This window comes from Protopterus annectens, chromosome 13.part0 (genome assembly GCF_019279795.1).
Source record: "Protopterus annectens isolate FY-2018-M chromosome 13.part0, PAN1.0, whole genome shotgun sequence".
In the NCBI taxonomy this organism is placed as follows: Eukaryota; Metazoa; Chordata; order Ceratodontiformes; family Protopteridae; genus Protopterus; species Protopterus annectens.
The window spans coordinates 557,431,483-557,458,646 of NC_056747.1; the positions used below are offsets into that span (position 1 = coordinate 557,431,483).

Consider the following 27,164-nt stretch of genomic DNA (forward strand, 5'->3'; position numbering starts at 1 on the left):
AGCAGGTCTAAGATCGTCCTTTCCTGATTAGCAGGTCTGAGATCGTCCTTTCATGATTAGCAGGTTGAACATTTGTGATATTCAGGCTAAGTGCCAGGTAAAATGTCTAGCAGATTATTTTGCCAAGACATTTGAACTGTGGAGTACCCTGACAGAGTGTCTCAGCTGTTCCATCAGAGAGATCAGGATGTTAAAACAAATGTGCCTTTGCAAAGTGTTTATTCATCAAATTATTAAAATGGCAACTTGCTAGAAGGCAGTTGGATATTTTAGTAACAGAGTGTTATCAACAATAGTGTATGTATGCAGTAATACAGGACTTTGTGATGCACCATACTGCATGCTAAAGTTATTGTGTGATAGTTTAAGCTACGGCTACATAATATCATGAACAAATGCAGGAAAACCAAAGAGTCTGCAATGCTGTCTATAAGGCATATATGACTCATTTTATAGGGAAGCACTAATAGATGGGTGCCCATTGGAAATATGAGGAGGATAGGCGTAACACTTGGAACGCTAAGAATTTAAGTGTGATGCAGTGTAGGGGGGGAGGGCATTTACTAACTTTAAAACTGTTGTACATCTGACTATTTCCCCTTCTCCAAAGTACATTTTTATCAGAGTTAGTATAATAAGTATCCTGGCTGTAATGAGTACAACCCCATATAATGGGGGTAGTCAGGGCAGAAATGTTTTAAGGGTGCTGCAGCAGCAGCAGTGAAAATTTGGAATTTGCTGGAGTTTTTTTTCTTGGATTCATGGTTTAATTTTCATAGAGTTGGAACTTGCACTATCACTTCCCATTAAACTTCCAGTAGACATTGCTATTAGGTGCTAGGAGTCCTCCAACATTCGACAATAATGTAATTATTTTGTTGCCTGGCACTTCTCATATGGAATACCAAAATTACTACATTAGTAACAGCTGTCCCTGTCATGTTGTCAGATGTTCTTAACCAACAGGTGGCTTAGCTGTCAGCGAGTTGGGTGTTACAGCTCTCAACACACATTGTGGAACAGAGAAGATAAACTAGTTATCTCCAAAGGAATTTCTCAGATACTTGAAGGTTCAGATCAGTGTTGTGGGACTCAAAACACTGCTGTAGTAGAACTGAGTGGTTAGGAAGAGTAACAGACTGACAGGAGACCAGACAAACAGAGTTTAGGAGAACTGTTGTAGGCCTTTGCATCTTAATACTGATTGGAGGAGGAGGACCACCTTGGCAGCAAGGCTGCCAATGCAGTATATTGTTACAGTATGCAGAATGCAATGTATCTGATGCCACTTGCTTGTACATCAGAAGGTACATTGAGGAAGGACAGTAGTATGAATGCAATGTTTGCCTTCGAATACAGTAAAATGTAACTGAACTGGACAGACATGGATGCTAAGCCTTTGCACATGTAGGGCTGCTTGCAATATGCACCTTGAACTGATACTGTATTATGTCTTCAGCTGTTACACTACCAGGATTGTAGATGAATGCCCTGTACCTTAAATCTTGTGGGTCACAATGTTCAACATGGTATCTTACCTTATCTTCTTTGCAATTTCCATCTAGATGATTCCATTTTTTAAATCTTTCACACAACAGTATGCGGCATTAATTAGAATACTATACTCATTTAAGGAATATGTCTTTAATAGCTAATAAAAAGTATTAGATCCAGTCAGTGGTTCTTCCTCCAGAATGAAATGATTCAGCTTGCATTACGTTTTCCTGTGCAGCTAAATATAACTCTTTGGGTTTACATTTACTGATAATCCTCTTAATTATTTCACCTGTGTGAAAACTTCTGATGTGCATTCAGCGGAGGTTACGTCATGATTTTTTAGCAGTTTAAAGAATTTCTTTCAGTTGTATATTCCATCAGGTCAGAAACTGCAAAACCTATAACCAGCAATCTTCAGTCATCAGTTGTGATCCCATAAACTAATCATACCAGACTCCATAGGACCCTTCTCCAATTTCCATCTACTTTGTGTTAACTTTCCTCCAGAACTCTTGACTCTTCACTTCTTACAGAGCTAGAATGCTTGTGCTAAATTAAAACTTGATTATTAATGGGAACATGCAGAACATCCTCATACTGTGTCACATATCAAATGGTCATATTATTTTCAACAGCAAATGAAAGTTCATATAAAAAGCCATTGCAAAACTCCTAGACATAATGAATACTTCAGGATCCTATTTTATTGTATGTTCCCAAGAAATGTAATGCATTTAGCTACAAAGGAATGATGCTGCTGCTGAAATCAAAATGAAGATAGAAACTTTACATTTTCATGGTACAGGCTATGTAGATTCCAGATACATAGTTACTGTCATAGCAAAGGTACAGAGCAATATTTGATAACATATTCACACCAGATATATATACTTGACTTTAACAGATGGATCTCTAGGGCTTTAGCTGCTGTTTCCATGTGTTTGTTTGGTGCAGGGTTATCACTTCTATAGATATTATCAACTGATTTTCACACAAGTACTGGAATTATTTTATGTGTGTGTGTATGTGTGTCTCTGTATTCTTCTTCTTTTTTTTTTTTTAATTATGCTGAACTGGGATTATATTATTTTGTTTCTGCAAATGAACAATATGCCTTCTATTGTTTTTCTTCTTTTGGCTTTTCCCGGTTAGGGGTCGCCACAGTGGAACTCCGGTCCGCTAATGATTGGCAGTAGATTTTTACGGTGCCGAGGTGCCGAGAATCGAACAGGAGAACCTCTTGCTGGGAGGTGACAATGCTACCGGTGCACCACCATGGCTTACAAAAAAAAATATGCCTTCTATTAAAAATATGTAAAACTCGAAACACACACCACGACCAACCTGGAAAATGAACCCTTTTATTAAACAAGAAGAGTCAAAGCGCTTTTCGGCTTACAATAGTTAGCCTTCCTCAGAACAATTATACAACTGTTTGTACATACATTTTAAAGTAAAAAAGGTGCAAAAATCAGAGTAATTAAAGCCTCATTAAACAATTAAATTAAAAACAATTTTACATTTAAAGAGCACAGACAGCATAAGTTGCAGGTAGACTCAAAACACATCTATTCATACTCTAAATTAAAATAAATAACTTACTTATAAATAATTTAGTTAAAAAAGTTTTTGGTAAATAGTACTTATAAATTTAAACAAAAAATGGTTGATTTTATATATGTTCTAGTGGTGTAATAATATTGCACTAGTATTAAAAATTATCTCGCCAAGCTTTTTAATTTTAAAAGGACACCTATAAAAAGCGCATCATTAAGTCCAGGGAATCTACTAGCATCTAATCTAGTTTGCCATTTCAGTTCTAGTTCTAATAATTTAAGAGAATGTGGGCCACCCCTAACGTTACATTCTAGCTTGTCAATAACAATAAATTTAAATGAATGATCATTATGGGAAATAATATGCTTGGCTAGTGCATTGTCAGCCTTCTTGTGGGAAATGGCATTTCTATTAAAAATATAAAAGCATGTGACTAAAATGTGAGCTAGAAATGGTTTACTATCAAAATGTTGAAATTCACATGGTTGATGGTCATAACGTTGAACGTCATTACACTGAACATTCAAAATACTGAAAAAAAATGTTGAAGTTTAAATGGTCAAAAAACACCTGCAGTGCTGACAGTAGTGTTTTTGCAGGAGGGCTGTCCCCCACACCCCCTGCTACTTATATATTACAACTTCGAGATCGCACAATAGTGCTGACAAGGGTAAATCCTTGCCGTGTTGTCTACATAATGTCGACAGGTAATTTGTAGACCAAATGAACTACTTAATATGCATGTATCGACCATATGGGTTGATCAAATGAATGTTAGACCATATGAATTTCAACATTTTGAGAGTAAACTACTAAAAACATTTGCCTCAACAGTGTTAAGTCCTGCTAAAAAAAGAGGATATGAATTTTTCTCAAGTCATTAGCTGTGATGTTCTCTAACCAAAATAAATTAATAAGTAACATTTATTTAATCTTATTAAATTTTATAGCTTTGATATATTTTTTTTATTTTGTAGTATTACTTATGTGTCTTCATAAAGTAATCATGCCACTGATTTAAGAAAATGACTGAATGCTTTGGAGTTTTGTCCCAACTGCAAAAATGTTATATGCAGGGCATCAGAAAGAACTCCACTACCAGTGGCAAAGAGCTGTGGCCAAAGAGGATTGTTTCTGTAACTGTGGAAAATGCAGTTCAGAGACATGTTAGATGCAATGAGCACAGACCTCATTATCATCTAATTTACATGTCTGTGAATTATCAGTAATTGTCATTTATGCAAATCAGCACTTTCTTGCATTGCTCTCCTCTGGTGGTCGATGCATCACTTTTGCACAGCCCCCCCACACACACACACAAACACACGATCATACTAACATCAGATATCAGACAGCCTTCCCATGATGCTGCATCATTTCATGGTACAGCAGTGCTGTAGGCCTGTTTTGAATTGGAAATGGTTACCACAAGGGTTAAATTGAGCTTACCATAAGGGTTAAATTGAGCCTATCCCTTACTGTAAGTTTTCTGAATTCCATCCACAGGCTCTTCTTTAGTTTTCTGCTATATTTCTGAAAGTGAAAATATTCTAGCCTCATATAAGCCTGTCTGCAACAAAAAACTCTAATCCTTAATTTTTCCATATTTCATAGTAAAAATATATGCAGTGTTAAATGCTTCTATTTATCTGTCTATATATGTATGTATGTATCTGTCTGTCTGTCTATCTATCTGTCTATCCGTAACAACGTTTTGTGGTGTTCTGACCATGGCATACTATCTAAACCTTTAGGCAACAGCTGATGAAGTTTAAGACTACAGCATATAGTGCTAAACATCAGCCCATCTGTGAAACAATTCAATAAATGTTTCTTTTGATGACCTATACAGTAAATATGCATCTGATGTCTTGCATCCCCTGTGCTCTTACATCTTAATTATTTCAGCACCAGTGCCACATTAAGCTGGAGAAAATAAGCTACATATTTTAGTAATACCATTTCATTTATTTTCTATGACTTTCTATGTCTGCCTCTTGGCAAAAGTAGCCTTTATTTTGTTTTATTCAGTGAAATGGATACTGCTGTCTTCGTATTCTGCATGTAGCCCATACCCTTAACATTGCTTGATGGCCTCATTGTCAGGTAATACGGAAGTTGTAATGATATTTTTCTTTTTTTACGTCTAAGCATTCTCAGGGCCATTGTGAACTTTGACATCATCTTTGTCTGCAAGCTTTTTTCCTTACTTCTTTGTGGTTTTTGCAGTTTTACCTACCCATTTAGCATATTTAAGCACACTGCAGATCTGTTAACATGTCGTAATAACCTAATTAATTTATTAGCCTACATCAGAAATGTTAACAGAGCAAAATGACTTATTAATCATTCTGATATCATCTTTCTTGAAGTGATGCAGTGGGTGTAGTTTACTTACAGACTGCATTTTTAAACAGTTGGTCATAAGTTAGTGTGAACACCTTCATTTCGTTTGCATACTGCAGGTGAAAAATGACTATTCATATTTCTATATAACAGACACTATTGACAGCAAATTGCATCAGAAGTATTAGCTCAGTCCACTATGTGTGGATATAGAATACAGGGAAACCTTTGCATTTGCGAATGACATTAAAGCGTGTAAACCTAGGAAGATCCTGACTTTTTGTCCTTACAATATACACTATTGCCCTGTTTTGGCAAATCAAAATTACATGTCAAAGCTAGTGTACAGAGTAGAGGAGCAGTTTAAGATTTTCCATATTTATTCACTTTCACTTGCTTTATTCATCCCATTTAGGATGGGATACAAGGGAGCTATAGCAGATTCCTGCAAACAATCAACATTGGGTGGAGAAAAATGTTTTGATAGGATACCAGTTTTTTGTAGGATATGCACACACACACATGCACACACATAAATGAGACGTTCACTTACATGCGTACTATACTATTAACTATGGCCATTTTAGAGGATCACAGTCTGACTTTTCAACATGTATCTGAGATGTAAGAGGAAAGCCCAGTGTGGACATAAGAAACACATGCAAACTGTACACAGAAAAACAGTGACCAAGTCATAGAACTAGACTGTGTGCAGCTGGTTTCTACAGGCTGTGCTACAACTGTAAGAAACTTTTATGGTTTCCTCATGTTATGGTAGCTGGTATGCCTCCAGACTGTATAGAACTAGACTGTGTGCAGCTGGTTTCTACAGGCTGTACTACAACTGTAAGAAACTTCTATGGTTTCCTCATGTTATGGTAGCTGGTATGCCTCCAGACTGTATGTCCAGTGCAGCTGAAGAACACGCATTCATGAAAGAAAAGTAAACAGCTTCATGCAGAATGTTTATGGAATTATAAGTGTCACATTGTTAGAGTCACATAGAGTTTAACTGCTGAAAAATGTATAACAGTGTGCTGGTGCCTTCATTTACAAAAGACATGTATCAGTAGCAATCCCTTTCAGGTTGAAGTTCATATATGTGGACTATTTACCTGCATTTTACCCATCGTTGCTGCATATACAGTGTATAACTATATTCCTGTTTTTTTTCTGTTTTCTCCCGTCTTCATTTTTTTTTATTACTTGCAGACATCCAATCCTATTGATGTAGCAGCCAGACCTGGGGCTGTTCCACATACCCTACTACAGAAGGATCCACGGGTAAGTAGAGTGCAATGTTCTGCCCTTGTAATTTGTCATACCATTTATTATTTAAGAATTTTCAGCAACAGTGAGAAGCACTTTTCATTTTATTGTTTTTGTTTCTTTACGTAGTTTACGTGCTTGGATTGTTGATTCCTACTTTGCATCTAGATCTGTTGTATTGAAAGTAATCAGCTGATGTGCATATACTGGGTTGTGTGAATAATCTCTCGGATAAATATTTGTCATCGTTTCAGTTAATATACCTGTGTACCATGTGTAGCTGTGGGTTATGCAGCAATTTATTAATGCTTAGTAACGTTTGCTCATGAGGCTACAAAAACAATTGCATGACCTTAGATGAGCATGTCAGAGCAGGTTTAACAAAATCAGCTTTAGTTCTTTAAGCCCTTCCTTGCTGCAAGCATTGGTGAAGCTGCTGTTAAGACTTACATCCACACCTTTTCTAAACATTAAAAACTGGATGCCTACTGTACAAGTTCATCTGGTTTAGACACTATGGTATATTTGTTGCAGCCTTTCATCCATGCCGATGTCAGGACCTCTACACTGGTTTGTGCCGTCATTTCATACTGTGAATGCATTGCAACAATTATCCTTCTATTTAAACATTTATGGTTACAGTGAGTACTCTCATAAATCTGTTCTTTATTATGGAAAAGCTCTTAAAAGAAATTATGGTCATTTTCATATGGTTTGAAATTCAACCCCACATTATCGATTTAATGCATCTGTGAAACAGCCTTACCCTAATGCACAGCTTCAACATCCTCCTTACTTGTAAGTTACAGAGAGCTTTAGTGTGTTAGCTGTCTTGTATGCAGTAAAAACTAGCATCAGATTTCTTCAGGTGCTGTGACCGTTTCATCTAATAGAAAGGGACTATCTCTTGTAGCTTTTAAAAAATCCCTCACAGAATTCTGCCTTATTATGCAGTTACATAGCTATATAGAGGAAGACCCTTTAAATCCAAGATAGAGCTGATCCCTCTTTTTAAGATTGGTAAATGTTCTCATACCAGGTTATTTGTAGTTGCCAAAACAGTTGATCCCTGCATCCTAGTTATCAAAGAAAAAAAAAAAGAAATTTTCCATGATTAACAGCAGGACTTAGGGAATATTAAAATTCATACAGAGACTAGCAGTCAGACATCTATACCAGACATCACTGAAGTAATGTCAAGGCTGTTCTGAAACCTGGAGCACCTCCTGCCATGTCCCTGTCTTCTGATGTATGTCAGTGTCTGTTCATCCATTATGGGGGTGAAGCTCATACTGTTCCAGAATCACATATGCTGTTGCAGGTACACTTTAATTTAAGAAGTGCTGTATTAGGTTTATTTTAAATTTATTGTCATACCTTTGTTAACAAGGTAAGCCAAACATACACAAGTGACCCTTTCTAGGAACCACCTGGGAATACTGTCTGGTTAACTGAGACAGTACACAAATGAAGGTGGATGTAATCAATCTTGTATCCCTGGCAAGAGGAATCAACTTGTTAACAATTCAGAGCATTAATCCTCTGTGTTAATTGCCGGAGCATTGTTTCTTGCCTCTCTAGATCACATTACCAAACGTCTAAAGGGTGTATGAACTGAAAAGGAGTTATCTGTCAAGCATGCAAGTGGATACATGAGTGGAACAGAGGTATTATTAATTTAGAGATAGAGAACGGTTACACTAGACAACACGTAATGAGATGACATGTCGAAATATGCAACTCATCTGCTTTAGAATCTGAATCGTTCAGGTTAAAATGTACCTCATCTGTTTCAAAGTCCAAGGAGGATAGAGAGGATAATATGAGGATCGCCATTCTGGTAACAAATGTGCAGCTACCCTGCAGTTAGTTGTGCATGTTAAGAAGGGGTTGGCATTTTCATCAATATGCAGGATGAAGTCATTGTTACTGGCCTACCACTGTAGAAGAATATGAAAAATAGAACTAGCAAATGAGAGCCTGTGTTCTGACTTCATGATGCTGTGCAAGAAAACATTGTGTATATATGATGTGCGTGTGCATGTCCACATGTGTTTGTATGTTGCACGTGTGTAAACATATTCACTAGTTCTATCAAGGGCAAGGAAAGTCCATTCATTTAATGAAGACAGGGTTCTACCACTGATGGTGGGCACATTTTCAAAGCTCAGATGGCATGAATGTATACCTAGTGAGAGGAACAGGTATGAAATTTACACATCCTTTGGCTGACCAGATCATTAGTGCACTGATGTAAAACATGGATTCATTAAATAGAGACATACATGTAGAATGTCTCAGTATTCACAGTCTTAGTCATCCTGTCTCATATAGAGACCATTCTTTGGAAAAAGCTTGTTGTTCTAAAGAAATGCAGGTAATTAAAGACATGCCCAGTCACAGTGTAGACATCATCCGCTGTTTGTAAATGCATAGAAAGAGGGAGGTTTGTTCACTGCAAACGATTGAAACAATTAAGATGAATAACATTTTACTGAACAGAATTTCTTAACTGTATCCTTTCATTACCGAAGAAATAGCTGGAGGCGGTGGGAGGAGACAGACGTAAATATTACCCACTGTGAAATCAAGCCATCAGGGGGTGTTATGTTACGTTGCCAAGTTCTTCCGGTAACAGACGAATTCAGGAAGGATGACTGAATGAATTGCTTTTTGCTTTTTGTCATAATCATATGATGTAGAATGTGTGAAAGCCTGTGTGCAACAAATGGCGCTGTGTTCTTTGATAAGGTTAGCAAACAGTATACAGATGCCAAGAAGGGCAGGCATACATGGCATGATTTATGAATTTCAAGTCAAACCTTTCATTCCATACAGAGCGAGATAATGTTCTCAGTGATGATGAACCGAAGTACTGTGCAAAGAACTGCAGCTGAAAACTGGCTGGTTGGCAACAAACAGAGCAATTGCAAAACTTGAGTTCTGTGTCAGCAGTAGAGTCAGCAAAGTCATACAGTGGTAGATGCTTATATTAATATTGTTTAATCTAGTTCTGAGAATAAAGTTATCTTCTGACAAATCATGTCAATGTTTGTGGGAGTGTACACATGGCAAAGTGATAAAAATGTTGATATGACAAATATGGACCTGTATTTCTAGATTTGTTAGCTTGCACAGTATGCAAATAAATGCAGCAGTATACACATTGATGTATTCAAGGAGTGGCTGTATTTACAGTGCAGGAGAAGATGGTCATGAATTCATGTAAAGGTATCTAGTGGGAAAATAAATCTTAAATCTTCTAATTCACTCCATTATGCAGACAGCATTATAGGAAATCCTTACTCTCCACCTACATGTGTCCATCTAGCCAAAACGCACCTAAGCTTTCTCGGGTTTTACAGTTCATTACCAAGTTGGGGCAACTATTCTACAGATGTACTGCCTTCCCAGTGAAGACAAGCTTCTTTGCACAAATATTTGCCTACCACCACCACTTTCCATCTGTCAGCTGTGATTGCTTTTTGGTCCTGTCTTCAGTGATTATTATTGACCAGAACTAACCCACAAAGACATTAAACAGACAACAAACCCATACAAAAGATTGGACTGCATTGTTAGATGAATCATCAGTAAGTGACAGGACCCAATTTTGTTGTTATGCAAATCCTTTTCAAAGCTGCAAATGGTGCTTGCAACTTGATTCATACATGAGCTTTCAGAAGTAGTGTCCAGAGGAACAAAACTGTTTATATTTCAGAAGGGTAGTGTGTCCACACAGGTTTCACAGTGCAAGTTATTCACTTAGCTACAGTAGTTTGTTTGTTTGTCTTTCGGCTATTCCCGGTTAGGGGTCGCCACACCGGAACTCTGGTCCGCTAATGATTGGCAGTAGATTTTCACGAACGCTGAGGTGCCAGCTCAACGTCCAACCTTCAACAAAGGCATGCCCATTTGCACATGTCTTTCGAACGCCCATCCAACCGCGGAGAGGACATGCAGACTTCACACAGAAGGCACTCCCTGCATTCCAGCCGAGAATCGAATGGGAGAACCTCTTGCTGAGAGGCAACAACATTACCGCTGCACCACCGCAGATTCCAGAAGCTTGAAAAAAAAGTAGTAATGCAATTGGTGAGAAAGAGGTATGGTGAGGATTGGTAGATAACATGATCAAGACCTTGTTTTAAAGGGACTATATGCACAATGATGGTCTGTCATTGGCTACAGGGCACTGAGACTTCAAATGGATAAGAACAGTTTCTATTAGCACTGAGGGAATTCACTGAAGTTAGAAGATATTCATTTGCTACAATAGAAGATATTTATGTGTTAGAATAGGTCAGAATCTGTGTTAGAGTGCTATGATGCTGAGAAATAAAGGTTACATAATATAAGGGAAGACTACTGCATCAGGATTATAAAATTTGCACTTGGCAGGCTTATTTCACCTTTTGCTTAGTTATGGCACTCCACTGCACAATTGCTTTTTACTTATTATAATTAACTCTAAGAAGATCGCATACTGGGAAACGACTATTCACCCACTGCATTTTCCACAATTACTACAGACAATCAGTATGACTTTGTAGAAAATGTCAGATTATTGAGATTACCTCTGTCTGTCTTTCACACCTGTGACACTCGCCTCAATATCCATTTTAGAAATATTTTGATTGTTCATATACTCGTGAGTCTGTTAGGATAACTATGTTATGTACATATTTTACACTGTTTTTATTGCCAGCCGCAGTATAAGAATTTTAAACTGGAATGCATTTCTACTGCATTCATATCTTTTCCCATAGAATGAGAGCTCTACCCCCTGCATCTGTCCCTATAATAAACTTTGAGGTCACTGCATGCTGGGAAAGTATAGTCATTCACTGCAGCCTCTGCCTTCACGATGGGCGCAGTGTTTATTAATGTGTTAATGAGAAAGTAACATAGTAACATATGTGAACAATCAAAATAAAAGCAAGTTAGTAAACCTATGTCTATATCTAAGCTAAAGTATTTTTTCCTACAGTGTTTGAATATTTTCACTACCTGCAAAATGTTGCAGTTTACATTTTTTTATTCACTGATGCTCTGCCAACCAGGATATGAAAATGGCAGCTTTGGTAACCAGCCATTTTCATTCACTGATACATTTGTATGCTTTCAGTAATGTTAGATCAGCAACACATCTTTCACGTACAGTGATGTCATGTAGCTGTCATAGCATGTCCCTCTGTAATCTCTTGGCAGCTTTAGACACAGTGTAGTATCTTGACTGAATGTATGTGAACCCACTGTAGACTTCTGCAGTTTTGAAAGGTTCATCTTTGCATATCAGGGCATTCCACAGGATTGTGTTTGATGTTTTTATTTTCAAGAGTCCTTTCAGGGTGCCACATGGTTCAGTAGTGATCCTTTGTTGTGTGCAGTATACACCAGAGAAAAATGTCTTACATGACTGACATCTGCAGGGGCATTTACACTTATAATATTCAGCTGCTGTCCTTTTCATAAGAACATATGTCAGACTTTGGAGACAAGTAGTATCCATTCCTTACATGGCTGGCATGTATTAGATGACAAGAAAAGACAGAAGATATACTGGTGCATGTTGTGTTAGGACCTCACAGATGTCATATTTTCTCCTTTTGGAACCCAGCTGAAGAATTTGTCAGGATTTAGTTGTATTGGAGTTACTCTTAATTACCCAGGTTTCACTTGTCATGAGATCAGCCTACTTTCACTTTGGAAGAAACTTCAAGATTAAACATTTAACTCCTTTAAATTAATCTTTCTACTCTGGTATATACAGTAGTGTATTTACACTTTAACTAATGCATTTTGCCCTACTTGGGGCTCTCAGATTCTAACCTTGAATGTCTGCAGCAGTTTCCAAACTCAGTGGCCTTACTACTAAATGGGCGGTCATCATGCAGTCGTATTACCCATTCTTAGTTGACCTATTGTGGTTCCCCACTGCAGCCAGGTCTGCTGTGAAGAGTCGGAATATGACCTTTGAAACCCTTTGTGACTTGAATCCTGCGTATCTTTAACAGGTGCTTATAGCTTTTTCTCCAGCATGCTGTACCATTATAGACTGTTGGTGATTCCCAGAACGTAACATGAGACGTAGTAGTTGACATTGCTTCCACCTCATAAAATTCAATACTTTTGCAGATTTAGGTGAGTGATTCTGATATTTTCATTTTGAGATCCATAAAATACCATCTGCTTGTGAAGATGCATTTGAATCATCAGCAAGACAGTTATTTTAAGTTAAAATGCAAGGCACTGAGTTAGGGAAAACCTTAGGTGACCGTACACTGTAGTTGTTGTGCATTCTAGAGTATTTTGTATTGTTTCGTATTTCTTTAATTTATTAATTTATAATTTTATGTTGTAAAAATTATCTTGATTTTGTGCTGATTTTATCGCACAGTGCTTTCTTCACACTTTCATAATAAAAATATAATGATGGATTTACAATTTGTACTCCTTTGGAGGACACTGGACTCATTTTCCCCCATGTCTGTACTTTTTTAGCTGCAATGTAAGGCAGTTTGTCTGCGGTTCTGTCTCATAGTATAGCTGTTTCTGAAATGTGGTAGCAGTGCTATTCAAGGTATGCACTATACCTGCATCCATGTAAACCATATCCAAGTATAGTGCACATATTACTTCCAGACTCGTATTGTTTGGTTATCTATCACTACACTCACTGATAGACTGTAGCCATTGCCTCGGAAACGTTTTCTCCTTAAGAATGACATGCGTTTCTTTGTTTCTTTTTCCCTTTATTCGGATGCTAAATATATTCATTCTCATTAGCCTAATGCCATACTGAATCTTTTTCCTTCTTATTATAAACATGGTCTAATATTTCATATGCATGGTTGGTTATTCCTGTACCTTTCAATAACTCATTAATATTCCATGTTGCACATTTAAATTAAAGGTAGGGAGCATCCCAACACTTTTGTGTATATAAGCTTGCTGTGAAACCTAGTATTTGAAACCAAGGGCAAGCTACCTGAAATGTGTTCTGCTTCAATAAATAATTTATTATTTTACTTGGATTTTTAATGGTTTTGTTTTCATAATTTATTGAAAGAATAAATTCCGTCTGGAACAACACACTTGTTAAGGAGACAGTCTATGCTTTCCTTTGAAGAGTGGCTGAGTAAGGTTTACCAGAGAGAGAAGCAGGGTCAGTGTGGGATAGCTGTGAATTGTAAGCAGAAAACTTGTAAGCTTAGATAAAAAGAAGATTATGCCTTATTCAAATGAGAATCTCAAAGATGCACACAGATCAAAAATGCTGAATTGCAATGGCTTTTATATCCTGGCTGATAGTCACACTGAACTGAAATATTCCTAGTAGCCAAAGAAAAGGAAACAGGCGATACTTTCTTCAGTACGCAATTTAAACTCCTGTTTCTCCCAATAGCTTGGTTTAATATTATGTATACCCTTTTAAAATGTGAGATTTGTTGAGAGTTGATAGCTGTATACTGTAGTAGAAATGTTATGCTAAGAATGATATATTATTTTTTCAAGTTTTAAAAATGCTACTTTTACTAACAAGCAAAAATAAATGGCAGCTGTATGCTTTCCTTTCAGGGTGACTTGAAAGCTTGTCAGCTAATATGACAGGTCACAGAGAGTACAAACACGATACACAAAAGGTCTAATTATTCCTTGAAAATGATTCATTTGAAAGTAAAATTGTAACATTTTAATTTACCAAATAATGATTCATGAAGAGTTCATTAATTTGAGCGATTGTTTGAGTGACAAGCGTGTAACTGAGCTGTCATTTTTCCCTTCACAGTTGACGGATCCGTTCAGGCCCATGCTGAGGGTAAGAAAACTGCAATTTAAAAATATTCTCATCTCTTCTAGGTTCCCCATGGGAAGGCAGACAAATTAATTATGAAGCGTTTGTCATTTTTAGTGTGACATTTTTGTGTTATAGTGAACGAGCTGTTAGAAATTGCACATAGATAGGTACCTTGTTCTGTTAAAAGTCATGTGGAACATTTGTTAAGAATTTTCCTAGTTCTTGTTATAGAGCTTTAAAACGGGAATAAAAAAGTACATTTTGTTGTGGAGACTTCCTTAACATTATCGTTTTTGTGAAAGAGCTAATGGATTTTTGAGACCGAAACTGCTAAAATAAATAAGTCATTTCACAAAGTGTTTGCTTCAGCAGAAAAACGTGCATGCATTTTAATTGCTTGTCTTATAACAAGTAAAACACAAAAATGCAGAGTTTGTTATTTTTGATATAATTTACTAAACAATGCGCCTTTGAGGCATAGCATTTTCAAAATGATATAGTACCATTAATGAATCAGTGAAGGATAACTAATCAGATCCCTTTCAGAAGCATGCTATTGAATTGCAAAGCTTTTTGTTTTTCTTCATTAGAAAATGTTGTCAACATGTAAGAATCAAATGTGGGAGAAAGTTCTAGTGTTGCAGAGGGTTTTACTGTAGATTTTTATTGTAAGCTGGGGGATTGTTACATTTATTTATTACAATTTCTAGGACTGCTTTGAAGAGTAACTTTATTATTTGGAATTAATTATGACTCCTGGAAGTATATACTGTCACTTGCAACTTGCATTTCTCTTCATTCTTGCACCTGTTAAACAGACAGCACTTGGGCTGTTTTGATGTTGTAAAGGGCATGTTAAGTTACAGATTCATCAGTATGTAAGCACAGGTGACATTCTATCTTTTTGACATCTCTTCTTTGTGACATTAGTAATTAGTCCAGTGTCATTGTTTGTGGTACAAAGATGAATGCATGGTTATAGGGTGCTTTGTCAAAGTGACACTTGCTTCAGCTGAACTAATAGCTGAAAGCATTTTTTTTGCGATGAAGATTGTTTTCAAAACAATATTTTGTGTGGGGCATCAGCCTCACACAGTTGCATATCATTTAATTGGCAAGCACATTTTTGCAAAGATAAACATATTGCACGATGGGTAAATGCTATTTATTCAAGGGGATAAGTCCTGTCTCCCCACACATACACATCATTTTTGAAAGTAGTTGTCTCCCCCCATATGCAACTATTTTATTTATTCAGCTGTTGGACTGCAACATCTTTGCTTGAGAAAGGGCATTTCCCACTGGAGTAATGTGATACTAATGAGACACCCAAAGACGTGCACACATGCAAGCGTGCAGACATACATTTACTTGAAAAGCATGCTTTCTAACAGTCCGAAAACAGAACCTTTCACAGAATGGCATCCTGTGTTAGCACATTAAGAGAAATAAGTGGAAGAAAGCAGGGTAGTTATTAGAAAAAATATAATTTTTAAAAAATTTTTTTTGAATAATATGAAATGCCCCTACTTAGGAATAGCTTCACAAGAGAAAAATCAGTGGTAGTGAGGGTGTGCTGTGCTTTGTGACGTTACTAAAATATTCTTCTCACTAATACTCGCATTGCATCACTAGATCTTCAAATTTCTTACTTACCATTTGTGTGTGTTAATTTTGTGGGGCTTGTGATTTTGATCATTAAACAGCTATTGCAGGTGGGGTAAGACATCAAAAAAGAGTGTGTGTGCATTTGCAAGGGCCTTAGATCGTTAATTTTAAACTAGGGTAAGCAAAACAGTGAAAAATATGTAACTTCAAAGAGAAGCCTAGATTGAAAAGGATTTGATTAATACTAAAAGGTGCATCATTGTGCTTTTGGAAAAGAATATGAGGAGGAGTTATATGAAGAGAGGGGGGAGTCATCACATTTGTCAGGCAAAAATGGGACCTTTTTATTATTTCGTATTACCCAAAGACAGATCAGCACCATGTCATGAGTGCAGTGAAACTAGAGAGTGCTGGGTACAGTGATGGAGGTATTATTAGCAGAGCCAGGCAGTTTGTAGTGCAGATGGGCAAGCCATATCGGGCCCAAATTTGAACACTTTTGCCTGTTAGGAAAACTGTGCACATCTTTAAAAAAGTCAGAAAAGTTGATAAAGAGCCTCTTTCTTGAAACAAAATGTATATGGCAAGAGACTTCGGTTTGCATATCATAGGGAGAAAAAAATCCGCCCATTATATGATGCAGTGAACCAACTTAAAATAAAGTTTTTTTCATAGCGTATCCCTACACCCCACATACTGACTCTGTTGCACAACAAAGGGAAAAGGAGAAACTCTCCAAAACAGCACACAGTGCTCTCATGTTATTAGTCGCTAACTGTAATATTAATGTGTAAGTGTCTTCTCAGAACTTGTGTCAAAATAACTAGAAGTTAGTGCATTAATCAATAAATCAGTCAATCAGTCAATAAGTAAGCACAACTAGCAAATAAATGCAATAATTTGTAGTGAATATTCTTTTGTAGGCTGGCTTTACTCAACAACTGTATTCCTGTATAGTTATTATTTAGGGCATGAATATTTTTTCAGAAACACATTTCCTTTTGTGTTTGTTTTTCTGGTTCTGTTTCCCCAACGAACTGTTGTGCTCTGTGTTGCATCAGTTTGCACTATGCCACTTTCTTTCTTTTTGCATGGTTGAGAGCTTGGGTCTGCTTTATTTCTTCTGCCATAGTTGAGTGCTTGGTGCCATGGATCATATCACTATTATACCAGTTCCCAAAGAGATTTATTGATCCCTGCCTTTAATCCCGTACTGTTATGCTAGTCAATTAATGGAAAGTCAAACGAACAAGCGTCAAAAATGTTGAAACATAATGCGCAAAGCACAAATATCGGGAACCTCACCAACCCCCCACCCAAACACACACATCTGAACTTACATACACTAACTCCCTTGCACCAACATGAAGAAGAGAAAAATCTGACAAAACCAGGGAATCACTGCCTGGGCATACTTAGAAATTGCACTGGCATAAAGAGAGTTATTTGGAATAAGAGATAAATTGAAGTAGTATTGATTTCCTGTGAAAAACAGTGATAGGCATTGTGTTCCTTGATGTCTTGTGTTTTGTGCAATTGATGCTTTAGGAATTTCAACTCAGCTACCCATAGCTATAACAAATTTTTCAGTCAATGATAAATCCACCCCAAATAATTACAGCTGATTATAAAATGAACACAATAACACAGCAGAAAAACGATCAGCAACTGGAACAGGATTCTGTTGCCAACAATAACACAAGTGTAAAAAAATTCAATAAATGGCATAAACAGAATCCAAGGAAGGTGGTGCTATAGTCGCTGTAAAAAGAGTCACTTGCATCAATATCCACTAAGAAATGCAGTAAAATGGTATCAAGTAGTGAAATCCAGCAGCAGTCTGTAGACCAAATAAATTTAATAAAAGAGTAGCGCTTTCACCCGTAGGCTTTATCAACTCACAATTACATCCATTTAATCATGCTTATATATACAGGAGAAAATACATTCATTGGTCAGCTCATTAGACAATCAACATTCATTAAATGAAAAGCAATGAATAGTTAAAAACACATTATATATTTAAACTATATGTACCTATTCTAATAATAAATATTTCATATGTTTGTACATATATGTACATAATAGGTTATGTAGCATACTATAGTATATGTAAAAAAAATATATATATAGGCATCTGTATAAAAATATGTATAAGAAATATGTATATAAAACAGTTAAAATTATCTAGTCTTAAAATATCATATGTTCAGATAATATAATTCATTTATTATTACACACTTTTTTAGTTCTCCTTTTTTTAAGGATAGGTTTTATTTGTATTTTATCATTCAGCCCTGGTGACTGATGTGCTCTCAGGCGAATGATCCATCTCAGTTCACATTCTAAGATGAAATTGTCAAAGTCACCTCCCCTAGCACTAGGATATACCTGTTGTATAGCACGAAAAAGGAAGTTATGTGTAATGCCTAACATGTCTTGATGTTTAGCAAGTGCATTATGTTCAGAGTGTTTACTCATATGGTAGACGTGCTCCCTAACTCTTTCCCTGAGCTGTCTACTGGTTTTCCCTACATAAAACGATGTACATGCTGTGCATGTTGCTAAATAAACTAGTCCTCTGCTCATACAATCTGTACCTGTATTGAACTTGAACTGCCTATGTGTCACCGGATGTTCAAATATACTGTTTTCTTCTATATATACACATTGGTTACATCTTCTGCAAGGCATAGTGTTAACTTCCAAGCCAATGAGATGAGAATTAGAGTTATTACTAGAGAGTGAAGGGTAACATAAAATCCTTTTAAGATTAGGCTTGTTACAAAAAGTAAAGGTTGGCCTCTCCCCCACTAAACTACCCAACTCATCTTCTAACAGGAGTGTGTCCCAATATTTCAACACACTTGTCCTGAGAATATCAAAATCTGTCGTATAGTTGGTTAGAAATCTTATTCCTGTATCATTAATCCTAGGAATAGTATTAATATTCATATCATATTCAGAGAAATAAGGCTGTGCTATAGTCCCTCTCTGTTCATATACTTTTTCAATTGTTGAATTAAATACTTTCACATCATAGCCTCTATCAATAAAGTTCTTTTTAAGTAACTCTAATTCTAATATGAATCCTTCCATAGTGGGGTTCAACCTAGATGCTCTTACAATCTGCCCCTTTACCACATTATCAAAAACAAATCTAGGGTGCATACTACTTCTATGTAAGAGCGAGTTCTTATAACAAGCCTTCCTATGTATTGAAGTATTTAAGAGGCCGTTGGGTAATCTCTCTATATTCACATCAAGAAAAGAAATGTTATTATATGAATAGGCCAAGGTAAATTTCAAGTAATCAGAGAGTTCATTCATTTGTGTAAAAAACTCTTTTTACAGCGACTATAGCACCACCTTCCTTGGATTCTGTTTATGCCATTTATTGATTTTTTTATAAAATGAACACAGTTCAGTAGCTACAGAGTCTAAATCATGATATTTAACACTGTCGGATGTTGGTTATGCTTTCTTGTCACATTGCATTCTAAAAGTTAGTCTGTTTTATCTGAATGTTTTATTAGATGGTTATGTGATACCTGCTTTATTAGATGAATAGGTAGATATATCCTCTTAGAGTGCTTTTCTTTCACATAGAAAGTAATGTTTTCGCAGTTCTGCTTATTGCTAGTAAATACAAGTAAAATGTGAAAGCTAAATGTGTTATCATAAGTAAAATCAATAAGAACAGTTCTTCTTACATAACATTTAGAATCATGTTACCTGTTTATCTTAGATTTCTTTCTTTGTGAAATGTTTCTGAATTATTCTGTTATCCTGCAATTTCCAAGTGCAGATGGTTCAATGCATATATCTAAAGCTAAAGTTGCATGTAGAAAGTGTATGCATGTAGCAGTCATAGCAATATGTAATATTCCTATTAACTTTTGGTTATAAAACAGCAGCTTTTAATATCTTGCAAGTTTCTACTGTAACTCCTGCATTTGTTTTCAAATTCCACCTTAAAAATGACAGAAATGTTTCTGTCACAAACAAGTTTATTTATGTTATGCTGTTGGCTCTGAATGGCATTTGTACAAGAATTGTTTGCAGTCCTGGTCCCGTGTAATAGAATGATGAAGCTCTGGCTATGGTGCACGTGACCGGTGTTGATTAGCATTATGGCTGTTTGAGGGGTCAGTAAAAGGATGGGCTTAAACAGTTAATGCCATCTTCCCATGCTGAGGGAGGCAGCTTGACCTGCCATATAGGCATCAGCTGCTTTAGTGTAGGTGATTAACCACAGAAGAAGTTGGGCAAGTTTTCATTGCTCACCACTAGGTGGGGGAGGTATTTGTGCATGTAAATGTAAGTGCCTTTCCTCTACTGAAAAAACTATGATGAGTGATACCTAGTGGGATGGAAGGGTGACCTTCTCCACAGTGCCTACAGGCTAGTCCACTTCCAACAACCCATTACTGTTCTTGGGTGGATCAAATACACTGATTGGACATCCTGTACAATAACAGATGGGTTGCAGAACTCTTTCTATTTCAGTGATTCCCCTCTCTTGCCCATGTGGAATTCCTGGGCTGATTGAGTGGAGGCATGGAAGCACTGGATATTTTTGGTGACAGCAGTGCAATCATACCATCACTTTTAGGGACAGGGGGCTACAGCCGACCTTTACAGTTGGTAGCAGTGGTGGCAGTCCAGCATCATGTCCTCATTAAGAGGAAACAAAGAAGAAATGCACTAGTGTTATAAGGTGCAACTCTATGCACTAGTGTTATAAGGTGCAACTCTGCCAGCACATGTTTGGAAGGGCATATTAATAACAGTGTGGGAGAGCTGGGTAGTTTATTTTGGCTCTTCTATCTTGCTCTGATTTTTTTCTCTGTCCTGCTTATTTTTTGGAAATATATAAAAACTTTGCAAGTTGCTAGTGTCATTAATGAAACTCAAAGGTGATGGCATTTTTAGCGTGTCTGCTATGCACAGCACTTCACCAGCAGTCTTTACCTCCAGTTGCAGTCTCAGATTTGCATCCAGAGATGTTAATTCCAAGAATAAAGCATCACATGACATGCATTGTCAGTCATGTGGTGTTGTCATACCTCTGAGTGGCTGCACAGTGGTAGTTCACTGTGCATGCCATGTAACAAACACTCCACAGTGAATTAATAGGAAATGAGTTGGAGACAGTAACTGAACCACGAATCCATGGCCATTAATTATGCATACTTTCCTGCATTCTATAAAGATTGCAGGCTCCCCTTTAAGCTGTCACAGTAGTGGCTTATCTTAATTAAGCAAGGATGTAAATAATTAAAGCTGATATTATTGTATGCAGAAGATAAGCTACACAGTCCTTCTTTCGGCCTGTAATATATTTTTGATTCCAAGCCTCAAACATTAGTAAATGACAATATTAAGACTCGTGGAGCTTCAAAAATATTTTGCTCACTGCGTAAGTGCTTTGTACACTAAATGACATGTGAAGATGACTAACTGTAGTTCAGAAACATGAAATGCAGTCCCAGAAACCTCCTACACCAGTCAAATGGTTCAAGAGCTCATTAGTGTAGAACTGTGTACATATGTTTCTCCCAGCCTGCATGCACATCAGAGCCTGCGGAGTTGTGAAGGGACAGCTGTCATAGAAATACAAAGGAAATGTCTGCATTATGTGCAACTGGATTATATCACCAGCAAAAGGACAGGAAAGGTTTGAAAGGGTATTTGCATTAGTGCATGGAGATAAGGGGTGCTAAGGAACAGATTGTTGCATCAGCAGACATCTGACATCACAAGCATTATCCCCTCCATCGTGGTTGTTACAATGACTGCACCACTAATTCCGGAATAGTGAGGGGTTACACTGCATGTATGAAATCTATAGAACCTGTACTGCTACAATAATAGAATAGTGATCTGTACCTGTAATTGTGGATTGAACTACTCTGTTATGCCCTTTAATACTTAGTGCAAATGAGGGCTTCTGCACTGTAAAGAAAGTGGGTATGTGAATCATTCTGACACCATCAGCATTCTGTGAGGTACAAAGGAAGCTATGTGTGCACTGATGCCAGTAAGAGTCTACTAAGTGTGTGTGTCTGTGGGTGTGGGTGTTATGCTATAGCTTTCATGGTATGGTGATTAGAGATGTAACAAGCTGGTGAGAGGTGGCTAGTTTGCATGATTACTGCAATCAGGAATAGGAAAAGCAAAGAAAGAGAAAGGAAAGGAAATACAATGTATACATAATTTTAGTTTTAGACATTTAATAGCTGTGTAATCACCAAAAAAATTTTGATGAACTATATTCTGTGAAAATACATAGATGAGGCAATATTACATGAACCTAGGAGCAATGCTATGAAATTAATGTAATACGGGGACAAAGGTCTCTACATGGATGCACCCACTTATGCAGTGTAACCTCCACTGGAGTCACATGACTACATGCATTTGTGTAAAATACTGAATGAACAGCGACGCCCACAAAGATGTTTTGGTTTACTTTATGCATATATAGGACTTCCCTGGTGCACATCATCTGCTTAATTAAAGATAAAATTGTTGCCTGTCATGGGTAAGATCTGAGTGGTTCTAAATTAATTTCTAATTTATAGGACACATTTAAAGCAGTTTCCTTTATCTCTGTAGACCTGATTTTGTTTAGCATTATCAGCTGTATATCCATTTGCTGCAGAATATGTCTGCTTGCAACATGTGACTAACTTGCTATATTAGTTCTAACATTTTTTTTTTCTCTGAACACATCTGCTATGTGTGTTAATCATGCCTCTCAACTGTCCAGATTTTCAGAATGTCCTGATTTTTGCCTCACCTTTTTTGTCTGTTCCTCATAAAATTTGTTGTTTTCTGTCAAATCACCGGTGATTGTAGCCACAAAATAATAAAATACATTTGAATTTCAGACTTCATATCTTTCAGAAAATACATGCTACACAAAGCATGTAATTTTAGCAACTTTCTAAGTTTATGAGAGCAATAGTTAAAATATGGCCCTATTTTTGGGGCTTTGTCTCCCATTATTTTATGCTTTGTCCATATTTCTTGAACTAAGAGATTGAGAGGTATGGTGTTAATATAGTATTGATATAAGCTGTACGAATTTTGGGTTGACAGACTGCGACTGTACTGTGGCTACTGTCTACATGACGTCACTTAGGTAATTGGGGTGATTCATTCGCTGTTCCAACTTATCTGTACAGTGGTAGATCGCTTAGAATAGAAGCCAGTAACTGATACTGTGAAATACAAGATCTCTGAGCATAAAAAAAGAACACAAAATAGTTAACTGTGAACTGTTAACAACAGCACAGACTAAGAGCTATTCTTAATTCATATGTTGACAACTTTCAGGTGAGTAAAGTTGTCAATGCTGGACAGGGCGAGCTGGTTTACCCTCTTGTGATCCATGTAGGTAATGTCAGACTGCCGCATGACATTTAATGATTGCATTTGCTATTGCTTTTAAGATCCAGAGAGACTATTTTTTTTCTTGCAGTACCAAAAAAATGTTTTACATATGTGTATTCAGTGTACCTTTCTTAAGTAAATGTAAGCATTTTCTATACTTTCCTTCATAAGGACTCAATGAAACAAAAACCTGAAGACTGCTACGTTTACACTTATAGTACAGTTTCATGATTTGCACTTTCTGCTACTTAGTTTGACATTTGAATGTACTTGTTCCTTTTCAGCACGTCTTGAAAAGAATAAGAATGAGGCCATTACGTATTCCGCTTACACATACTGAAGCGAAAATCTATGCATCCCCTGCCTAATTATTTCTTGGGCTTTACTGGATTTACTTGAAACACTGTCCTAACCTTCCTTTTAGCATTAATTCTGACTATAAGTTTCATGGAGCTGTAACTTTCATTGTGATGTTTTACTGTCAGATAGTTGAGTCTCTTCTTTTCGAGGGTCCTTGTTACCCTTTTGCCCTTCCTTTTTTCCACCCCTCCTGTTTGCTTCATGATTGTGAGGTGCATCTGTAACATGCAACCACCATTATGTTCTTTGCTCCAGGTGTGTCTTTTATCAGTTCCAATAATTTTCCCGCCAGTTTGATAACTGTGCTGTACACACTTTACCTGTTTCCCTTTCTCCATATGCGCACAAACTTGTGTCCCGTTATTCCAGATGTAATTTTGTCAATGACTAGCGCAATGAAAAGATGAACACATTCGGAGAAAATCCCACTACCTGTGCAACCCAGCATCCGACTGGGCCATCTTTTCGTCTGTGTTTTAAAACTGTACAAAATACCCAGCATCTGACTGGGCCATCTTTTCCTCTGTGTTTTAAAACTGTACAAAAGTGGGTAATATTGCATGTTTTGAACTTTTAACCCAGGATCGTTAAATGTGGTCATGCCACAGTACACACAAAGGATTATTATAGATAGTGATATTTTTCTAGCGCATCCTGACAAATGTGTAATTTTACCTCCTGAGAAGATCCACTCCCACTTACACACACACATGTAGACATAGTCAAAAATTCAGAGTAGAGTAGACAGTTAACTGTCTTTATTTCTCATTTCCTCAAGCTTCTTCTTTTAATGACTGTACATCTTTCACTGTTTTCACTACATTTCTCTATTATTAAATGTCAGTATTTGTTATTTTCTGGAGTTGTTCCCTGCTACTACCATCAGCAGATAGGAAAAATGTCAAGGGCTTAAAATGCATCCCTCTGTCATTAGCAGTTGGCAAAAATAGTTATCAACAGGAATAACTTTCTAATCCCCAGATATCTTCTAAGTGAGTTCATCGGCAGATTTAGGATAATATAGCTTTTAAAGGTGCTGTAAGATGTCCACTGTTTACCCTATCAGTAGTGCAAGTTAATTCTGGAAACAGTGCATTTTCTCAGTAATCACAGTGTATATAAAATAAACACAGGAGCAAATGGCAGCTGGCCTCATTTTCATCTGTCTTTTTGAAATAGTGTAGGACATCTGCTAATATTCCACACAAATCATATCCTATGCTATGCTCAGCAATTTGCTGGCACTGTACAGCTAGCAGATTGATTCACTATGTCAGAAACGAGGAGTGGGGAGTAGGCCACGTATAAAATATGGAAGGGTAGAGGTTAGTGATTATAGTTAAGTATGCTGTGTCCCAAACACTTCAACTCTCAGTTTACGACACTAATACTCCAGTTTGCTCAGTTGTTTAAAAAGACTTGGCAAAACCATTATTTTGACAAGGAACTCCAGTCTAAACAATATAATAGCTAAAATAATCAATGTCAGACCAGTAAATGAGAAGAAGGCATTAAAGCCCTTAGGTTATGTGAGTAATATTTATTCACTAAATGTTCGTTTCTCTTGAGAAATTATGTGAACATAGCAAATTCAAATTTAGACCATTTTATGTACTTATGTATGAAAACTTTAAGCATAATTTTGTTCTTTTAGCTGTAAAGCACATGCTTTCCAACATATAAACTTGGAATACTGTATAAGTCAGACTGCAGGAGGGTAGATAACTTTTTATTTCTTAATAAATGTTAAGATTTCTGACCAGGTTTCTGAGTTTCTAATAGTTCATACCTGTTCATAGCCCGAAGTACAAGACAGATGGGGTCCCTTAACTGTAGCGGAGTGTGAAGTGGACAATGTTACAAGTTGTCGATCACAGCTGCATGAGCTGCAACTCGTTGATTGCTTTGCCTCATGGGAAATCATCACCAGTACTGTTTTAATTATAGTACTGTGGATGATTTATTCATCTTTCGATCATTTCTATTTCTTCCATGGTTGTGTAACCATTCAGTTGAAATATATAAGTTAGAGAGGTTTGAGAGGCAGAAACCTCCACATGGGTTGGTATACTGGTCAATGTGTTCACCTCACAGATGCAGGGTGCAGAGTTGGATTCTAACTGGTGAGGGAAATTAGCTAGGCTTAAAATGGCCCAGAAGGGCGTAAAACCTATCTATCAACATTCATTCAAAGAACGGAGTATTTCTTGAACAAAATAATTTCTGAAACCCAGTCACTGGTTGGCTTTAATAGGTGGGACATTTTTTCTTTATATTTAAGTAATGGATATATAATTCCATCAGTAGCAGTATGTCTAAGTAGTAAAGTCACTGGCAGAAAACTGCAGAGTAAATGAGAGATGCCAGCGTAAGCAGCACAGGTTTCCCATCCATTTGATTTTGGGGTAAGTATATGAAAGGAGGCAGATTGCTCAGAAATAAGAAATGAAAGCTGAAACCCTAAATGATTCAAATGGTTGGCTTGTTCACTATTTTAAAGACTTATGTGCTTGGCTTTTTCAAACTAAAAGAAAACACATGATTCAGAAAAGGACTGTGCTTACAAAGACTCGAACATTAGTGATTATAATGGTTGAGTCTTCTTCTTCTTTTTGCTTTTCCCGGTTAGGGGTCGCCACAGCGGATCACCTGTCCGCTAATGATTGGCGGTGGAGTTTTACAGTGTCGAGTTGCCAGCCTGGCGCTCAACCTTCCACAGAAGGCACACACAAGCACGCACTCACACCTAGGGCCATAATGGTTGAGTCTGAGTTGCTGAAAATAATGTAGTAAATAATAATAAATATAATAATAAATTGTGGCCTCCTGTGGTCTTCTATAGCTTGTGCATTAGAGCACTTTCACCAGCTCAGGACTGAAGAGTGATAAACTTGACAAACTTTTGATTATTTCAATTTTGTAAGGCTGTGCTGCTCCACAGTTGGCTAATGAAAATAAAATATAGATACTGGAAGAAGGCAGCCAGTCAAAATAATAGGTTCTTAGGTACATAGGTGTTTACCAGGCTAATGACCACAAGGGCCATCAAAAACTCTGATACTTCAATGGAACCCAAGCTCTTGTAGCCAGTAGGGCTTATCTGTACTACAGCCACCTCAGTGGGACAAACTGCTGTTCTTTGTTGTGGCTTTGGGATTTACAGAACAAGTAGTAACAAAGATGGTGATATTCAAAGTGTTACAATACTGTACTGGAGAGGAAGTAAAGGAGCAGGGTATGCTTAATGTTTTATGGAAGGTTGAACAGACAGTCAAAACTGCTTGAAGATTTTTTTTGTTCTTATCAGCCTTTTGTAAATAAATAG

The 27,164-nt window shown here is 36.9% G+C and overlaps 1 protein-coding gene across 1 annotated transcript in view; it reads left to right on the top strand.

Annotated features, from left to right (window-relative positions):
* The window catches only part of AUTS2 (activator of transcription and developmental regulator AUTS2), a 3,698,117-nt gene that overhangs the window by 3,615,462 nt on the left and 55,491 nt on the right, over positions 1 to 27,164 (top strand). Inside the window, exons 11-12 of the mRNA XM_044054863.1 lie at positions 6,613 to 6,684; positions 14,462 to 14,491. Of these exons, the coding sequence (XP_043910798.1) occupies positions 6,613 to 6,684; positions 14,462 to 14,491 (102 nt within the window). The remainder of the gene's footprint in view (positions 1 to 6,612; positions 6,685 to 14,461; positions 14,492 to 27,164) is intronic.